The sequence below is a fragment of the Sus scrofa genome, chromosome 14 (genome assembly GCF_054392235.1).
Source record: "Sus scrofa isolate SSC_HxYL_T2T_F1_AM1 chromosome 14, Sscrofa_HxYL_maternal_Yorkshire_Landrace_v2.0, whole genome shotgun sequence".
NCBI lineage: Eukaryota > Metazoa > Chordata > Mammalia > Artiodactyla > Suidae > Sus > Sus scrofa.
This window is the reverse complement of record NC_139396.1, coordinates 163788960-163806374: the sequence shown is the minus strand read 5'-3', so window position 1 is coordinate 163806374 and position 17415 is coordinate 163788960. Positions and strand designations below refer to the sequence as shown.

At 62.7% G+C, this 17415-nt stretch overlaps 2 protein-coding genes across 2 annotated transcripts; both read right to left on the bottom strand.

Moving 5' to 3' along the window:
• Positions 1–1956: 1956 nt before the first annotated feature.
• On the bottom strand, positions 1957–6934 carry VENTX (VENT homeobox). Its single transcript, XM_084994469.1, has 5 exons — positions 6318–6934; positions 5886–6029; positions 4074–5761; positions 3475–3606; positions 1957–2889 (listed from the first exon to the last, which is right to left on the bottom strand). Exons 3-5 carry the CDS (start codon positions 4312–4314, stop codon positions 2813–2815), a joined length of 450 nt encoding a protein of 149 aa, XP_084850595.1. The 5' UTR covers positions 4315–5761; positions 5886–6029; positions 6318–6934; the 3' UTR covers positions 1957–2812.
• A 5692-nt stretch (positions 6935–12626) lies between these two features.
• On the bottom strand, positions 12627–14058 carry UTF1 (undifferentiated embryonic cell transcription factor 1). Its single transcript, XM_021073926.2, has 2 exons — positions 13395–14058; positions 12627–13221 (listed from the first exon to the last, which is right to left on the bottom strand). Exons 1-2 carry the CDS (start codon positions 13939–13941, stop codon positions 12737–12739), a joined length of 1032 nt encoding a protein of 343 aa, XP_020929585.2. The 5' UTR covers positions 13942–14058; the 3' UTR covers positions 12627–12736.
• Between the last annotated feature and the right edge of the window lie 3357 nt (positions 14059–17415).

Genomic DNA, 17415 nt, shown 5'->3' with positions numbered 1-17415 from the left:
CCCGCCCCAACAGCGCTTTCTCTTTCCTTACCAGGGGGGTGGGGGCTGGCTCTGCTGGTGAGGCTCCCCAAGGGATATTTGAGAGTATTGAATGGAAGCAGGTATCACAATACCCCTAGTGCAGAGTAATAGCAGCACTGATCCAGACACTTGTGTTCTCTGAGATGGGTGGGTTGCAGGCACGGCGGGATCCAGGGAGACAACCGCTTGCTCGCTCCCGTTATCCTCTTGTCAGCAGCAGCAGGGCATGGCTCCAGTGTCCAGGGAAGGAAACCCCTCAGTCACCACAACGGGCAGGGAGTCCCCACCAGGTGGTGGGGCAGGGCAGTCCAGTGTGTCCTGTATGAGCTCTGGTTCAGCTGAGGAGCACGGAGAGGGGCAGAGGATGCCCCCACAGGGGGCCAGTTGGGAGCCCTTGTCCTGTAAGTGGTGGGGTGGGGGTCCTGGGCCATTGATCCTGCACCACAGACCTGAGCACGGATTCCCTAGGGCATCCAAGCCACAGCGACGGCCTGAAGGTCTTATGGGCCTGGCAAGGGGCGATGCTGAGCCCTTGGCAGCTGGCAGAACTGGGGTTCAGACTTGCTCAGAATTATTGTAAATCAACTCTAATAAATGGAATTAAAAAAAAATTGCCCAGAGGTGGGCAGAGGGTGCAGACAAGTGCCCCAAAACTGCCGAGGCCCGTTCCCGGGAGTGGGGGCCACAGCACTCAGACAAAAGACACATGCACACATCACAGGACACCCAGGGAACCACTCAGCCTCCCAGAACCGCTGGACAGAGGTCATCCTGGCAGGTGTTATTGTTGTTGCTTTTTCTTTCTTTTTTGGCCGCCCTTCGGCGTATGGAGGTCGCAGGCAGATCCGAGCCACAGTCCCCACCGACGCTACAGCTGTGGCAACGCAGGAGCCTTAACCCACCAGGCCAGGCCAGGGATTGAACCTGTGTCGGTGCCCCAGAGACCCGCCAATCCTGTTGTGCCACAGCAGGATTCCTCAAGCAGGTGTTTTTGAACTAAAGGTTAAAACAGACAAAGCAGGAGCTCCTGTCGTGGCTCAGTGGTTAACAAATTCGACTAGGAACCATGAGGTTGCGGGTTCCATCCCTGGCCCCACTCGGTGGGTTAAGGATACGGTGTTGCCGTGAGCTGTGGTGTAGGTCGCAGACGCAGCTTGGATCCCGTGTTGCTGTGGCTGTGGTGTAGGCCGGCAGCCTCCGAATTGACCTTTAATTCGGGAACTTGCATAAGCCACAACTGCAGCCCTAAAAAGACAACAAAAATAGACAGACACAAACCTGAACACTGTGTGTTTAAGCAAATCCTGACCCACAAGACATCTTTTTTTGGTGTGTGTGTCTATTTGTCTTTTTAGGGCCGCACCCGTGGCACACGGCGGTTCCCAGGCTAGGGGTCCAATCAGAGCTGTCGTCACTGGCCTACACCACAGCCATGCGGGATCCGAGCCAGGTGCGGGGAGCCTCCAGCCCTTTGTCCGCAGGATGGTGTGGCGACACCAGGGCAGCAAGGACAGCTGAGGGGGAGGAGGCCGGACCCCTCGTGGCTCTTGGCTCTCCAAGGGAAGGAAGGAGCAGAAGGGGAGGAGGCAGAGCCCGACCATCCCCGCTGGGGCTTGGGGGGCCCTTTGGGGGGTGAGGCTGCTTTGTGTGGACCACGCCCATGGCGTGTGGAAGTGTCAAGGCCAGGGACGGAACCTGCGCCACAGCAGTGACCTAGGCTGCCACGGTGACAATGCTGGACCCTTAACCTGCTGTACCTTAAGGGAAATCCTATCCACTGGATTATTTTAAAGTCTCTTCGTCAGATCACTCACCTCTGCTCCTCTCGGGTTTCCAGCTTTGGGGTGAAGGGGGAGTTCAGACCCCGAGGGAATAAACAAATGCCCCCCCCGCCCCCGCCCCGTCCTTTCAGTTCCCATTTCCGCACACAGGGCCTGGCAGCTCGCGGCACTGAGAATCCACCTTTATTCACTCCAACTGGAAAACCAGTTCCCAGCACCTCACATCCAGCAAGTTAGCCTATGCTGTGTGCGAGGGCCCAGCACAGTAGGTCCACTCTGGCTTTTGACTGTCGGCGGAGCCATCCGTCCCTAAACCAGCCCTTTAGGGCCTTTAGGAGCTTCCGGACAGGAAGCAGCTTTAAAATGTCTTCGACTGTAAACTCTCCACAATCTTAAGACAGGTTCCAGGTCCCCCCAGTGGGTGGGCGCCCACCCACACCACGACAACACCTAGTGGTAAAGACAAGAGGGGTGTCTCTCCAGCTAGATGCCAGACACAGGACATGCTTCTGTCCAGGCTTCTGGGTGGCCACACTTCCTTGAAAGGCAGCCCAGGTCTTGGGCTCGGGTGGGGTGCACAGGCACCCCAGGGGCTGCCTGCTTCATGAGGCCCACGCAGGAAGCAGAGAGGCTGGCTCCGCTCGGCAGGGACCCCAGAGGGAGCCCGGAGGCTGGGCCAGGGCCGCGGGCCTAGGCAGGGACGCCCATGGGCACAGCAGCCGCAGGCCACCACCTAGCGCGGAGGGTGGGGGGTAGGGGGCACAGGGAGCGGCCGACACGGGAGCGCTCGGCTGGGAGTCCTGTAGGTGCCGTTTGTGTTTCATCGATTCTAAAACCAGGTTTTTATCTGTGGGGAAAGCAAGATTACAGCGCGCGGCGACGGGCCACCGTCCCACCCGCCCGCCGGCCCCACACCTGTCCTTCCGAGAGCTGCATCTCCTGGGCCAGCCGCCGGCGCTCCAGGGGCCCCAGGTAGCGGCGGCGGCGGCGGCGGCGGCGGAAGGAGCTCTTCAGGGCGCCGACCTCTCCGCCGTGAAGGCCGTGCGCACGCGGGGAGCCCGCGCGCCCTCGGCCTCCCGGCTCAGTCCTGGGGGAAGACGGAAGAGCCCCCGGTCCATAAGGCAGAAAGTGCTACCAGGGCGGGACCTGCTCCCCCTCTCGGCGGCACCACGGGCGTCAGAAGAAAAGCCCTTCGCTGTCCCTCGGCCCCAGCAGCCCCTCCTCCCCTTCCAGCTCGAGGGTGGATCAGGGTCCAGGGGCGTGGATGTTGGAAAGAGGACGCGGGGTGGACAGCGTTCTGATGTGGCGCGCGCCCCCTGCCCCGCGCGCGCCGGCGCTCCCCTCCCCCTCCAGCAAGCAGTTTCTTTTGCCGCAGACGAGGAACCCCACTCATGGGCGGAAAGGGGGAGGGTGGCAGTGTGTGTGGGGGGTGGAGCCCATCCTAGCCCTCTCGAGGGAGGACTCCCCACCAGGGCTCTGTCACCACCAGCTCTGTCTCTGGCAGCGCTTAGGAGGTGGGGGTGGCGCTAGGCACCCCCCAAGGTGAAGACCTCTCCACAGTCACTATTCAAACTTTAAAACCATACAGGTGATAAGCCCGCTTTGGACCACGTAGAACTTTAAATCTGAAAGCAGTGGTTAAGTCACAAAGACTTAAAAAAGACAGACTAACCCAATGGCGAAGGGTTGCAGCAAGTCTGGAAGCCACGGGAAGCTCCCAAGAACCGAAATGCCAGGGGCACCGGGTCATGGATGCCCGCAAGCAAACCTGCAGGACTCCAGGTGCCAGCGAACAGGCCAAGGTCTAGACACAAAACGAGGGCACCCGGCTTCTCAGGAGGAGCCACGTGACCCCTTGCAACCAGGCCGTCTTGGTCAGCTGAGGACGCACGTGCCAAGACACTCCTGCACAAGTGGGTCCCGGGGCTTGGAGCTTGACAGCCACGTGTACCAAGGGCTAACGTGGGAGTCATGGCTGCTGGGGGCAGCCCTCCGGGAGGTGGGGAGGGTAAGAGGAGCCCTGAGGGGCCCAGCAGGGAAGAACCCCCCCACTTTGGCTTTGGCTGTCCGAGGGTAAGGTTCACTTGCCGGCATGGCGGGGGGGGGGGGGGGTGGTGGTGTGTCACACGCAACCCTGAGCCCCAGCCCTCATAAGAAAGCCCCACCGCGCACCTGCGGCCAGAGTGCGCAGAGGCTGCCGGGTGACACCCTCCTTCTGACCCCGGCTCCCACCCCAATCTGGGAAGGAAGGACCCCAGGCCCCACACCTACCAGGCATGGGCGTTGCAGGCTCAGCAGACACTTCCGAGGACTTCACCCCCCACACAGCCACAGCCTGGGGGAGCTCATCTGTGCTGCACACCTGGGCTGGGGCAGAGGGGTTTCCTGGGGAGACCTCGGTGGGCCTGGCGGTGGGTGCCGGTGTGGTGTGGCTGCTCTGGGAGAGCCAGTCCACCGAGCCAAAGCTGGAGGTCAGCCTGCAGCCACCGGGGAAGGCGGAGGAGGGAGGCATGGTTGGAGGGTGGGGACTGCACTCTGGTTCTACCTCTGGAGGGATGCTGGGGTCAGGCTGGCCACTGCAGGACTGATGGCAGGGAATGGGGTGCGCCACAGGCAGGGCGTGGCGGGCTGGGCAGCACTTAGAAGCTCAGGGGGCGGCTGGGTGGGAGGCGGGATTGCATAGACAGCCCAAATTCCCCCCCAGATAAGTAGTACCTAATTGCCTTCAATTCAGAGGCACAAAGGAGCTCCGAGAAGTCTGGGGGCGGGGCGCGGCTGCAGTCGGGGTTAAGGGAGAAGTGCTAACAGACGGCTTGTTACACCCTGCTTCCCGCTACACACACACCTGGCTGGCTAGGCTGCAGGAAGGCCCCCTCCCATCCAGCACCCCAGTCGGGGCCTACTCCTGTGGGTACTGAGCTGTCTCTTCTGTCCAGCCTGCCCCCGTGCGCCTGCAGTGCACACCTGAGGGAGTTAGGGGTCAGCATCGCTGCTCCCAGGACAGGGTGGGCTTGGCCAGGGCCACGTCTGCGGTAGCCAGGCCGTCTGGTTGGGTAGGAATGCCAGGGAGGCCATGGGCCAGACTGGGGGAGGAGCTGATGAGAGAGGGTCGCTGGCTCCCAGGACCCTTCTCCTTCACCCCAGCCCCTGCCCAGACCCTCTGCCGGGTTTCACTCTGGTGCCACAGAAGCTACCTCTGGATTTGGGGGACAGGAGGGGGTCCTCTGGTTCAGGACTGGACACCTCCATACCCCGCTCCCAGGAGAAACCCAACAGGAAAGTCAGGCGAGCCACCACTCTCCGCCGGACGTCACCCGACGGCAGGGACCTGTGTCCACTGCCCGGCTCCCCCCATTGTGGCGGGGAGAGTACAGAGCCGCCAGGTGCAGGGGGTGCCCTCGAGACAGTCACTCGGCCCTGGTCCCCAGCGCCACTGCCACTTTCACTCCTCATTGGCCGGGTCTGTGCCCCTGGTGATGCGCTGGCCTTTGGGAAGGGGGCGGCGAGGTCTGGGGCGCTGGGGCTCCGCGGGGAGGCGGCACTCAGCTGGACCTCTCCCGACCTTGGCTGCCGCAGACACGTGCTGCGTCCTAGGCGGGGACGCACCTGTCGGGACCTGCGCCCACGGGAGCGCAGCCCTGGATCCGAGCTGCGCCCTCAGCAGCCGGAGCCTGCCCCTATAGCCCACCCAGGGCTTCCAAGCCGAGGGCTGGATCTGCAGCTTCGGCTCCCCGGGGGCGCCGGCGCCAGCTTGGGCGGAGCACAAAAGCCGCCCCCGGGCCCCACCTGCCCAGCCAACATCAAAGGTCTCACCTCGGGAATAACACCCCAAGCCCTCCTTCCAGCCTCTCGGGCAAGGGAGGGGCCGGTGACGTGGGGGCCGGGCACTGCAGGGAGCCGGCGGGGGCTAGCCCAGGGTCTCCCTTCCGCCCCCGAGTCCGTCCAGTTGGTCCTGGGCCCTGCGGAGGGAGGTTGGGGGTTTAAGTCACCCGCCATATGTGGCCTCGGCCGTCTTGTGCCATTACTGCAGGGTGGTCTGGAAGTCGCGAGCCCCCAGGGCTGCTGCAAGATGGCTCCCACTACCTGCGACGGCGACGGCGGCAGAGCAGAGCCCCTCCCGGCGGACGCGAGTGGAGGCGGGGCGGTGCCTCTCAAGCATCGCCCAGGGAAGCAGGCTCACCCCTCTCCATTGGTCCGGGTGCACAGAACAGCCTCGACAGGCATCCTCTACAGAAAGGGGACCATTTGTTGGGAATTTCTGCAGTTTGTGCTCAAAAGCAGTCATTTATGAACTTTCAGGCATTGACGCGGGCCACGACTTTCAAAACCCAGTTTTAGTACCTCTTTCTAAACTTTTAGGGCAGTCCCGGGACTTCTTGCCGCTCCCCCCTCCCCCCACGGGCTCTGCCTGGCGGCTCCATCCCGAATCAGGGCCGCCCTCTAAAGGCCCTCCGTCTGGCCTCTCCCCGCCCCTATCTGAACCTCCCTGCCCTTAGGAGTCCTTAGGGGACCCACCTCATCCGGTCAGATGGCCCCTCTCGGAGTCCCCTCTAGCAGCTCCAGGCTTCTGCCTGGGGGGGGTGGGGGCTGCAGTCCCTTCCTTTGGCACTGCCACAGGTGCAGGCCCGCCCTGTCCTCACACGGCAGGCTCGTGTTTATTGGGGTCTCCCCGCTCCCCTCCTCCGGTGACAGGCTCTGTCACCCACGAGTGGCCTCAGAGTATTCACTTGGCTCCGGAGCGGCATTTGGGGCGAGACACTGCCCCTCCCCTGGCTCCGGGGCCAGCCCCCTAGCTTTGCGGCCCCTCTGCTGCTTTCCTCGAGACCCGGCGTGGCCTTGGCTCTCGGCCCCCGGGTCTGCCAGTCTGGGCGGCAGTCGACCTCCCTCCCACCTGTACCGGGCAGCGCGGGCTGGGTGGAGGTGAGCGGTGCGCGGATGCCCCGGCGACCCCGTCCCAACGCGACCAAAGCCAACTCCCTCCGCACCAAACGGGCTCTCAAGGCGGCCTCAGCCTTGCGTCCCGGCACCTGATCCTGGGTGTCCCGCCGCCTAAATTCTTAGACCTGCCGGGCTCTCGGCATCACGGCCTCGGAGTAGTCCAGGCCACTGGCACAGTCAGCCGGGACGATGGCGCCCCTCCCAAGACCCCTTGTCCACGCCCACCCCCACTGAGAGGTGAGATTGGTCCCGTGTGGCCAAATCGCCGCTGTCCGTCCCATCTTTGTCCGGGGCCGCTTGGCCTCGCGACGCTCTCTGGGAGCCACCGCCAAGGCCACTCCCTCCCCCCCACCGCAGGGTCGGCTCCTCCCTCCGCCGCCCCGCCCCTTCTGAAGCCCAGACCGCTTGTGTGCGCTTTTCCCGTGGAGAACCGAGGTGCGGCTGTGGGGCTGGGACCTCACCGCCGCGGGGCGATGGCCTCGGGAGAGGCCTGGTGTGATGGGCACAGGCCCCCACGCCCTCCCCTGGGCTGGGAAGGGGCTGTCCAAGGAGCCCGCTCACTTCCCTCTGGGTCTCCGTGCGGCTGGGCGGCCCCTCCCCCACGCCCATCCCTCCCTAGGGGACCAGCAGGAGAGCTTCCAGCTCTGGCCCTGGGAACCTCAGCAGTGGGCCCTGCCTCCCCCTGCCCACCCAGCCGGCTGCAGGGCTGGCAGAGTGGACAGGCGGGGGCAGGGCACGCTCGCACCCCCCCTGCCCCAGGCTGCACCTTTACCACCGCTTTCTGGCCGGTGCCCCAGCATGTGCGCTCTGCAGACGAGGCAGGGCCCAACCGTGGCTCCCTCTGCTCACACCCCCTTTCGGCCTCTGGGCCATGCCTTGCCCACTCTAGGTGGCGCCTCAGAGACTGTGCCAGCTGCAGGCTGGTGTCCAGGTCCCAGGAAGGGCCTCTGCTGGGCCTCCCTGGGATGGGGCCTCGTGCAGGGTAGGAAGACCGGTGGAAAGTCACGGCCCGTGGCCAGGCCCCATGGCCTTGCAGCCGTCCCTCAGAGAGACATGGGGCCAGAGCGATACCGAGGCTGCTTCAGGTGGGCCCAGGAGCCCCGTGGGTGACCTTTTGCTGCGTTCAGTAAGTGCCCAGTAAGTCTGAGGAACCGAGAAGCTGCCCTCTGGTGACCGAGGAGGAAAGAGGACCACGCCTGGCTCACGCTGGGGGAGCCTTTATCTTTTTAAAAACGGTTAGAATCTTTCTAGACAGGTTTTTTGCTGAGTGACGAGCATCCTGGAGGACACCAGCACGGGGAGGGACAGGCTGGGTGGAGTCTGGCGACTCGGGGTGGACGCAGCGCTGAATGCCAGTGGAGGCCTGCAGCAGCGTCCAGCCCGGCTCGTGCTGCTTTCACACCACCGCAGCCTTGGAGCCTCAACAGCAGACCTCTGACTTGTCACAGTCCTGCAGGATCCGGCTCCGAGACCACAGGCCGGCTGGGCAGGCTCTGGCGAGGCCGCTTCCCGTCAGCCGATGGCTGTTTTCTCCCTATGGCCTCCCAGGTAGGGAGCTGGGAGAGGAAGCGAGCTGTCACCCCCCTTCCTACGAGGGCACTGAGCCCAGCTCTGGGGCTGCTCCCCCAAGGGCCCTCCCAACACCGTCACACGGGGTTGGGGACAGAGACATTCAGCGCACACCTAGCCCCGTGGGGCCCGGCAGACATGTCCACTTAGCCACAGAAGTGGGTGGTGGGAGGGATCCAGTGCCCCTGTGCCCCTTGGCACAGTGGTGGCCTCCCCTGCACACGTGGCTGATGTCCTGGAAGAGAAGAGGGTAATTAGGCAGGCCACCGGCCTCCAGGAAAAACGGAGAAAATCAGAGGGGCCTTCCTGGTGTCGCTACACAGCACATTCGTGCATGTTTACCAAAGTCTTAGGGATTCGTGCTTTCTGAGGTCACCAGGCCATGGCTACATTGTCTTGGAAAACGGTGCAGAGTCAGAGCCTGCCCCCTGAGGCCCCCGCAGCCTCCCTGGGTTTGAGAGTGTTCCAGTGGCAAAAGCTGTTTCTCGCTGGAGCGCTAGGGGACGGGCACCCTCAGAGGAACGCGTGTAGAAGAGCCAGTGATGTGGGAGGTGAGCAGCGGGCAGTCCTGACACAAGGGGTTACATGGGAAATTGCCCTCCGTGAAATTTGTAGGGACACTGGACAAGAGCTGGCGCGCAGGACAGAGCTAATTGGAGATGAGTGTGGCCTTATCGGGGGCAACGAAGCCCCAGACTGACAGGGTTGGCTGCCTTTTAGGGGAAAAGACACATAACATTAGGTGAGCCCACACCCATCAATGGAGAGGAAAGAGTGGCTTTCCCAGGACCCGGCAGCGCCGATCCTTGACCGATGAACCTGCTGTGAAAACAAAGTCTCTCTGGCCAGCCACGGAGAGACGGGATTTGGGTGAAGGTTGAGGGCACTGGATGAGGCAGGAGCTGGATTCTAGCCCCCTGGCTGCCCACAGAGAAATGTGCCGTGGCTGTAGTCCTGCATCTTGGGGTGGCGAGGGTGAGGGCCAGCTGGAGTCCTGCATACACGACAGGGCAGCACTTAGAGAACAAAGGATGTAGGGACAAACAAAGCCAGCTCCTTGTCCCTGAAGCTGCAGCGGGCAGGGCCCTGCAGTCACTGCCGGAGTTTGTCTGAACAAGTGCCTTGTCTCTGGGGCTCAGGGCACCACCTTGTGAGTAGGCACCTAAGTTCAGGAGGTACATACGCAGGAAACAGCAGGTGGACCCGAGGGCGCCAGCTCTGTTGCTGTAACTCCACGTGCTGTAAGAATAGTCATCAGGAGTTCCCGTCGTGGCGCAGTGGTTAATGAATCCGACTAGGAACCATGAGGTTGCGGGTTTGGTCCCTGCCCTTGCTCAGTGGGTTAACGATCCAGCGTTGCCGTGAGCTGTGGTGTAGGTTGCAGACGCGGCTTGGATCCCACGTTGCTGTGGCTCTGGCGTAGGCCAGTGGCCACAGCTCCGATTCAACCCCTAGCCTGGGAACCTCCATATGCCGCGGGAGCGGCCCAAAGAAATAGCAAAAAGACAAAAAAATTAAAAAAAAAAAAAAGAACAGTCATCAAAGGTCCAAACCTCACACGGCCGGATGGCCAAGCTAAAAACCCAAAACAGAACAGAAAATAAGTGTGGTCGGAGATGAGGAGAGATCAAACACTTTCATCTGTGCGGTGTTGGTGGGAGGGTAAAATGACTCTGGCTACAAAACAGTGCGGCGGTTCCTCGAAAACTGACAATGGAATTACCGTAGAATCCATCCATTCCACTTGTATGCACAAGCAAAAGGATTTCGAGCAGGCTTTTCAGGGCCACACCGGCGGCCTTTGGAGGGTCCCAGGCCAGTGGTTGAATCAGAGCTGCACCCCAGCCACAGCAACGTGGGATCCAAGCTGAGCTGTGACTTAGGCCGAAGCTCGTGGCAACGCCAGATCCTGAACCCACTGAGCAGGGCCAGGGATCGAACTTGAATCCTCATGGATACTAGTTGGGTTCGTACTGCTGAGCCCCAGTGGGAACTCCTGAAAGCAGGTCTTGAAGAGAGAGCTGCACACCTACGTTCATGGCAACATTATTCTCAGTGGGTAAAGGTGGGAGTAACCTCGGTGTCGCCATCCGATCAGTGGGTCAGCAGAATGTGGTCCAGCCGAATAGCGTTCGGCGGGAAGAGGAAGGGAACTGTGCGGTACGGCTCGCCTCGGGTGAGCCTGGAGGACACCATGCTGAGGGCAGTGAGGCCGTCACAAGATGACACTGTATGGTGCCACTTACATGAGGGCCCGAGAGCAGTGAAACCCACAGAGAAAGTGGAAGGGTGGGTGCCAGGAGCTCTCGGAGGGGCTGCAGGGTCAGTGTTTAATGAGTCAGTTCGGGAGTGATGGTGGCGGAGGGACCTGATGCCCCTGAGCCGTGCATTTGAAATGAGTAGGATGGAGTCCACGTTCTGGCGCAGCGGAAATGAATCCGACTAGGAACCATGAGGTTGCAGGTTCGATCCCTGGCCTTGCTCATGGGGTGAAGGATCTGGCGTTGCTGTGAGCTGTGGTGTAGGTCGCAGATGTGGCTGGGATCCCGCGTTGCTGTGGCTCTGGCGTAGGCCGGCGGCAACAGCTCCGATTCGACCCCTAGCCTGGGAACCTCCATATGCCTCGGGTGTGGCCCTAAAAAAAGGGGGGGGGTGGGTGGGTAAAACGGTAAACTTAATATCATGTGTGTTTTATCACAAGAAAATAAAAGGTGTGAACCTACTGGCCAGGGAGCTCCTGGTGAGACGAGGGGGCCCTAACCTGAGGACTGGTCCTAGGGGACCCTGCGCTGCACTCAAAGTCAGGAACACAAGGCTGGGCTCAAGGCTGCAGTTTAAAAACCAGCCACGAACTAAGCAGCTGGGGTGAGACGGGAGGACACCTGAGATGCCCAGGGAAGGGGTGTTTGGTCATCACTGCAACATCGGGCGCTAGGGGAGGAATCCACAGGGCACTTGGCAGCAGGGCGGATGGGTTCTCCTCGGTGCCTGCAAATAGCTCAGACTCGGAGACTTATCCCCAAACAGCCTTCCTGCAGAACCAGAGGGTCCTGGGTGACATTGTCCCCACCCCTGGGTTTGGTGGGTGTGCGGGGATGTGGTCCAGCAGGGTCTGGGACTCCTCAGCCCCCGGCCCTTATCTTCTGGCGGTGTGTTCACAAGCTCGAGTTATCCCACACCAGTTTTATTTGTGTTTTTTTTCTGTCTTTTTAGGGCTGCACCCATGGCAAACGCTGGGTCCTTAACCCACTGAGCAAGGCAAGGGATCGAACCCACATCATCATGGATCCTTGTTACTGCTGAGCCAGGACAGGAACTCCCCATTTCTCACTCTTGGTCTGGCCAGGGTCCCTGCCTGCTGGGGGTCTGTTTGATGTCTCCAGAAAAGGGCCGGGGAGGGGCTGATCCCACCGGCCACCTGCAGCCCCTGGACAGCAGAACAGCAGTGCGTCCACCCCTTCCGCCTTTGTGGCCCAGGGCTATCGCTTAAGTCTTTGAATGAACCCCTAGTTGGTGAAAAGAGGCCCCACATTCAGCCGGAGCGGGTATTGTTATGCGGGCAACGCCTCGGGCTACTTCCTCCTCTCCACCTGGGCGGGGGCACCTCCGCCTCCAAGTCCCCTGCGAGGTCAGATCCGCCAGAGCAGGGTGGGGCCCTCAACCTGAATTTGGAAAATGCTCCTGGGGCGATTTTGATAAAACCCTCTTAAAACTGCAGGAACCCTGGCCTCGGCCAAGGTCGAAAATCTCAGACACCCCGCCGCAACCTCCCCAGGGATGAAAGGAGCCCCTTACCTGGGTGTCGGTTCGCTCTCCTGCCCCCATGCTCCCAGGGACCTCTTTCAAGGACTCAGCTCAGCCCAGAGCCTGAGACTCTAGCCGGGGCGGGGTCGGTGGTCGGGGCTGGAGGCTGCTCACACCTCCCCCCACAGGCTCGGCAGCGCGCCGGCCGCCCTTATCCTGGGACCCTCCCAGGCAGGCCCGGCCCTTCTCCTCCTCCTCCTTCCTGCCCCACAGGGCTCGCCCAGCAGGCCGGGTCCGTGCAGCTGCAAGGTCCTGGTGGGCAGGGGGTGGAGACCGGGAGAATGCTGGTGCGCTCCCGGGCCCCCAACTTCAGGTTCCCTGCGCGCGCAGCCCCCTCCCCGCAGGAGACTGGCCAGGGAAGGTGGGATGCAGCCCGGCGGGGCCCAGCCCCCACCGCCAGCACTCCTCCCCCTCCCTGGAATCCCAAGGCCATTTTAACCTCGCCGACCTCCGCGACACTACAGGCCGTGCCTCCCCAGCGCAGCACCTGCACACGTGCACAGGATGAAGTCGGAAAAAAGCAACTTTTTTTTTATTGAAGGGACCTAAGTTTGGGGTGGGGAAGGGCCGCAAGAGGAGTCAGGGCCGGGGGCGGGGGTGGGGGGGCTGCCGCGGGCCCGACCTCACGGGCGCGGGTCGGTCAGGACGCCTCGCTCGGCGGCGGCGCTGCCGAGGATGAAGCCCACGGCCAGGGACACGGTCTGGTCGAAGGAGCCGCGCAGCTGCTCCACGTGCTGGTTCAGGGTCAGAAGCTGGTCACGCAGCGGGCCCAGGATGGACACGATGTCACCCAGGTGCCCCAAGGTCTGCAGGAGGGCGGCGTTCAGCGACGGCGGAGCGGACTGCGGGGGCGCGTGCTCCTCCGGACGGCCGGGCGGCGAGTCGGGGTCGTCCCGGGCGGGGCCGGGAGACGGTGGCGGCGAGGAGCCCGGGGCGCGGAAGGGCTCGGGATCTTCGGGGCGGCCGGGCGCGGGGGGCAAGGCGGAGAGGGCCGTCGAGGAGCCGGAGACGCGAGGAGCGTCCGCAGACTTGGGCGGGGACGGGCTGAACCTGAGCGTCCAGGCTGGGTCCGCGTCGGGGTCTCGGGAGGCGGGCAGCGGTGGGGCGCCTGGAACGAGGAGCGGGGGTGGGGGGGGTCGCGGGGGCGTGCCCTCTCCCGCCCCAGCCCCCTACCCAGTTCCGAGGTCCGGGACGCGCCAGCCCCTCCCCCCGCCCGCAGCCCCCTCCCCCCGCCCGCAGCCCCCTCCCCCCGCCCTCCCGCCCCTCCCCCACCCCACCTACCGGGCTCAGCGGGGGCCGGCCGGCGGCCGCGCGGGGGGCGCCCGGGCCCGGGGGAGCGGCGGCGGCCGCGTCTGCGCCCGTTGTCGCCCAGCAGCCCCATGAGCTGGCGGATCTGCGCGTCGAAGGGCCCGGGCGGCTGGCCGTGCGCGTCTCGTACCTTGTCCTTGAGGAACTTGTAGCGTCGGCGGCACTGCGCGGGCGTGCGCCGCACCTGCTGGCGGGCCAGCGCGGCCGACACGCGGCGGTAGGTGGGCAGCGCCTGGCGGCGGTCCAGCAGCAGCGCGCGCCACACGGCCGGCTGCAGCAGCGTGCCGAGCAGCAGCTCCGTCTCGCGCACGCTCCAGGGCGTGCGCTGCGCCGAGCCCGGGGACACCGGCGACCCGGGGGATGCAGGGGACCCCGGGGGCGCGGGTGCCGCCAGCGCGCCTGGCGAGGCGGGCCTCCTGGGCGGGGTCTCGGGGGCGCCCCCCGCCAACCGCGGCTCGGGGTCCGGGCTGGCGGGCGACGGCGGCGCGGGTGGGGGCGGCCGCCGCGGCCGGAGCAGCATCCCGGGGCCGGTGGGCGCGGGATCGAGGCCGAGGCCCGAGAAAGGCCGCCCACACACGCTCGGAGGACCCTGCGCGTCCGGCCGGGGTCGAGCGGGTTCCGCAGCCCAGCCGGGTCTGCGCGGCCCTCCCATTGCTCCGCCCCGCCCCGCCCCGCCTCTCTGCGGGCCAAGTTCCACCTGGCTGCTCTGGCGCCTCGGTCTCCAGGTCCGTCTCCGGGTGCTTAGGCCTTGAGCGCTTGGAGCAGAGCTCTGCCCCCGCCCACCCGGCGGGGAAGAACCCGCCCAACGACGGTGTTTGCACTTCTTGACCGGCTCCATTGTGGTCCGAACAAGTACACCCACGTGCACGCGGCGCGCAAGGTTCGATTCCCATTTACGCATGTGCCATGCCCTTTCACCGCTGCGCAGATGAAGCTAGGGAATGTTCCAGTTCCAGAGGCTGCCCCGCGCCGCCCCCTTTTTCTTTGGGGTACCCTAGATGTTGTTGGTAAAGGTGATTATGTCCCGGCTCTGCCCCCGCTTGCTGGTGTGGATTTAGCCCTGTTCGTCGCTGCCTGCTGGCGGCTGGGATAAAGCGGGCCGTGGTCAGACCTAGCGTCGTAACTCACCCGCACTTAACAGAAGGAAACTTCTTTATTCTGGTCAGAGGGTTAGCAGCTAACATTATGGTTAATACGGAGTATGGAGCCTTGCCGCCCAGGTATTGGGAGTGAGACAAGGATGCCCAGTGTTGTGGCTTCTGCTCAGCCTTCTGGAAGTCCTAGCCAGAGTGACACGAGAGGAGAAGGGAAGGAGAAGTACAGCAATAGCAGAGGGAGAAAACAGCCTCTACTTGCAAATTATATGTAGAAAATAGCAAATTTACATGCACATCATTAGACTTAGTAAGTGACCTGAGCAAGGTGCTTGAATACAAAATGACACCAATCGTATTGCTGTGTTCCAGCTTTAGTAGGTTTGTTTATTTAGGGCCGCAGGTGCTGCATATGGAAGTTCTCAGGCTAGCGATTGATTCAGAGGCATAGCCGCAGGCCTGAACCATAGCAACACCGGATCTGAGCTGTGACTGCAGCCTGTAGCACGACTGCAACGGTGATCACAGCAACGCTGCGTCCTTAACAGACCGAGCGAGGCCAGGGATTGAACCCACATCCTCATGGATACCAGTCAGCTTCGTCTGCACTGAGCCACAGCCGCAACTCCAGCAGGTTTATAAAGCTCCTTAGTTTGGGAAAACTCTGGGTCTGTGGCCGGTGTGAACGGACAGCAGAGTCCCTGTGCTTCCCGGAGGACCGGCCTCCTCGACTGGAATTCGGCGCAGCTGCTAAGTTGGCTCTGCGCAAGTCCGTGGACCTAACCGCAGATTTCCTGCTGAAATCCCGTTTCTGTCCTAGGATCCCACTGCAGTGCCCAGCTGCATTTAGTCTCCCTGCCCCTCAGTCTCCCCCGCCATGGTCGTCTCTCAAATCTTTTCCATGTCCTTGACACCGCGAGGAGACTGCTCAGGTATCGTGGGTGTCTTTTAATTTGGGTTTGGCTGGTGTCTTCTCGTGGTGAGTCTGGGTTCTGGGAAGAGACCCGAGGTGACGTGGAACTTTGTTACTTCACATCTGGCAGCGCAATGCCCGCGCACTTGCCACCGTGACGCCGACCTCGTCTCCCCTCCGTCAGCCCACCCTCTCTGGGTCCTGCCTGGCAGGGGGCGCGGTCGCCAGGCCCACCCACACTGGGGGGATGGGTAACAAGCCGCAGCTCCCGGGGGCGTCCACGTGTCCTGTTTGGGTTTCTCCGTTTCTGTGTTCATGCCGTTGTCTGTTTTCCTCCGTGTGGACAGGCGGACGTTTGTCGGACTCTGGGTCACGGCCCGTGGCTGTCGTGTGCAGGTGCTCAGATGGCCCCAGCTCTGGCTGGGGGTCTTCACAGCACTTTTGCTTTTCCTGCGTCCTTTTTCTTTAACTAAGATTTTTATTTGTACTATTATAGTCGATTTACGAGGTTTGTCAATTTCTGCTGCATAGCAAAGTGACCCTGTTATACGTGTGTGTGTGTATACATATATACATATATGCGCACATTCTTTTTTTCACATTTTTCTCCATCGTGTTACATCACAAACTACTAGATGCAGTTTCCTGTGCTGAACAGCAGGTGTCCTTTTGATGACATCTGTCTCCCATTCCCCCAGCACCCCCCCTTTAGTCTTTTTTGCCATTTCTTGGGCTGCTCCAGCAGCATATGGAGGTTCCCAGGCCAGGGGTCGAATCGAAGCTGTAGCCGCCAGCCTACGCCAGAGCCACAGCAACGCGGGATCCCAGCTGCGTCTGCAACCCACACCACAGCTCATGGCAATGCCGGATCCTTAACCCACTGAGCAAGGCCAGGGATCGAACCCGCAACCTCATGGTTCCTAGTCGGATTCGTTGACCACTGCGCCAGGACGGGAGCTCCTCCTCCAGCCCCTTTTAAGCACTTCCTAGCTCCTGGCTCATCAGGTGCTTTCCCCTCCCCAGCCCTCGAATCAGCCCTTCATCCCTTCCCCCTTTTGGGGAGATAGCATCTGGAAACCAGGATTTGGGTGCAGGAGGAACCTGCTGCTACCGTGGTGCCACTGCTTCTGGCCAGTGGTTCTGCGGGCACCTTCGCTCCCTGGGGGATATTTGGCAATGTCTGGAGACATTGTTGGTTGTCACAACTTGGGAGGGGGCACTGCCCCTGGCACCTAGAGGGTGGAGACCAGAGAGCCTGCAAAACATCCTGCAGGTGCAGAGCCACCCACCACATGTGACTGGGGTGGCAGCCGGGAGGCACAGGGACCTGACCACCTCGCACCACGGCCTCTGCTGGCACTCCTTCCTCTGAGGGCAGGAGGCCTGGTGCCCTGGTCTCCAACCTGTCCACCTGCGCGTCACCCACCCAGCGAGCGGAGAGGAGCCAGGAGGGCTGACCTGGTGTTGGAGAGGCTGCTGCCACCAGCCTGAGTGCGGTCCCCATGGCAGTTCCCCTCGTCCTGGGCCCAGTTCCCCTTGAGGACACAGCTTCCGGAGTCACTGAGGTCCAGCCCCCGCGGGGCGCGCAAGGCAGTGAGGAGATGGGGGTTCGGGGAAGGTGGCAGCTGAAGCCCGTCCCGTCCCAGGAGAATTCCGCTCCGTGCAACAGGCGTCAGTCACACAGTAGCAGATGTGACACAACTGCATGCTGGCCAGCTGGGGGCCCTGCCCTCACAGGCCCCACCAGCCCCAGGGAGGGAGCAGCACCCAGCCAGCCCTTCGGCCATTCCAAGCCTGTGTCCCGGGCCACATCCTGGCCACCTGGGGTCCCTATGGCCTTCTCCGGGGGCATGTGCTGTGCCGGCCCTAGGGCTGCCCTGGGCTTTTTGCTTACACACCGCTTGCGGGGGAGTGGAGCTGCCTGCGTGGTGGGGCTTCCACTGGGACCCTTCTCTGGGGTGCCCATACCCCAGCTTTACCCTGGCGA

Coding starts and splice junctions, on each gene's coding strand:
- VENTX (XM_084994469.1), bottom strand. CDS start 4,314: ATGCCTCCCTCCTCCGCCTTCCCCGGTGGCTGCAGGCTGACCTCCAGC. Junction 3,607..4,073: donor GCCTGCAACGCCCATGCCTG/GTAGGTGTGGGG, acceptor TTTTGTGTCTAG/ACCTTGGCCTGTTCGCTGGC. Junction 2,890..3,474: donor CTGCAACCCTTCGCCATTGG/GTTAGTCTGTCT, acceptor GTCTTCCCCCAG/GACTGAGCCGGGAGGCCGAG.
- UTF1 (XM_021073926.2), bottom strand. CDS start 13,941: ATGCTGCTCCGGCCGCGGCGGCCGCCCCCACCCGCGCCGCCGTCGCCC. Junction 13,222..13,394: donor GCCGGCCCCCGCTGAGCCCG/GTAGGTGGGGTG, acceptor TCCTCGTTCCAG/GCGCCCCACCGCTGCCCGCC.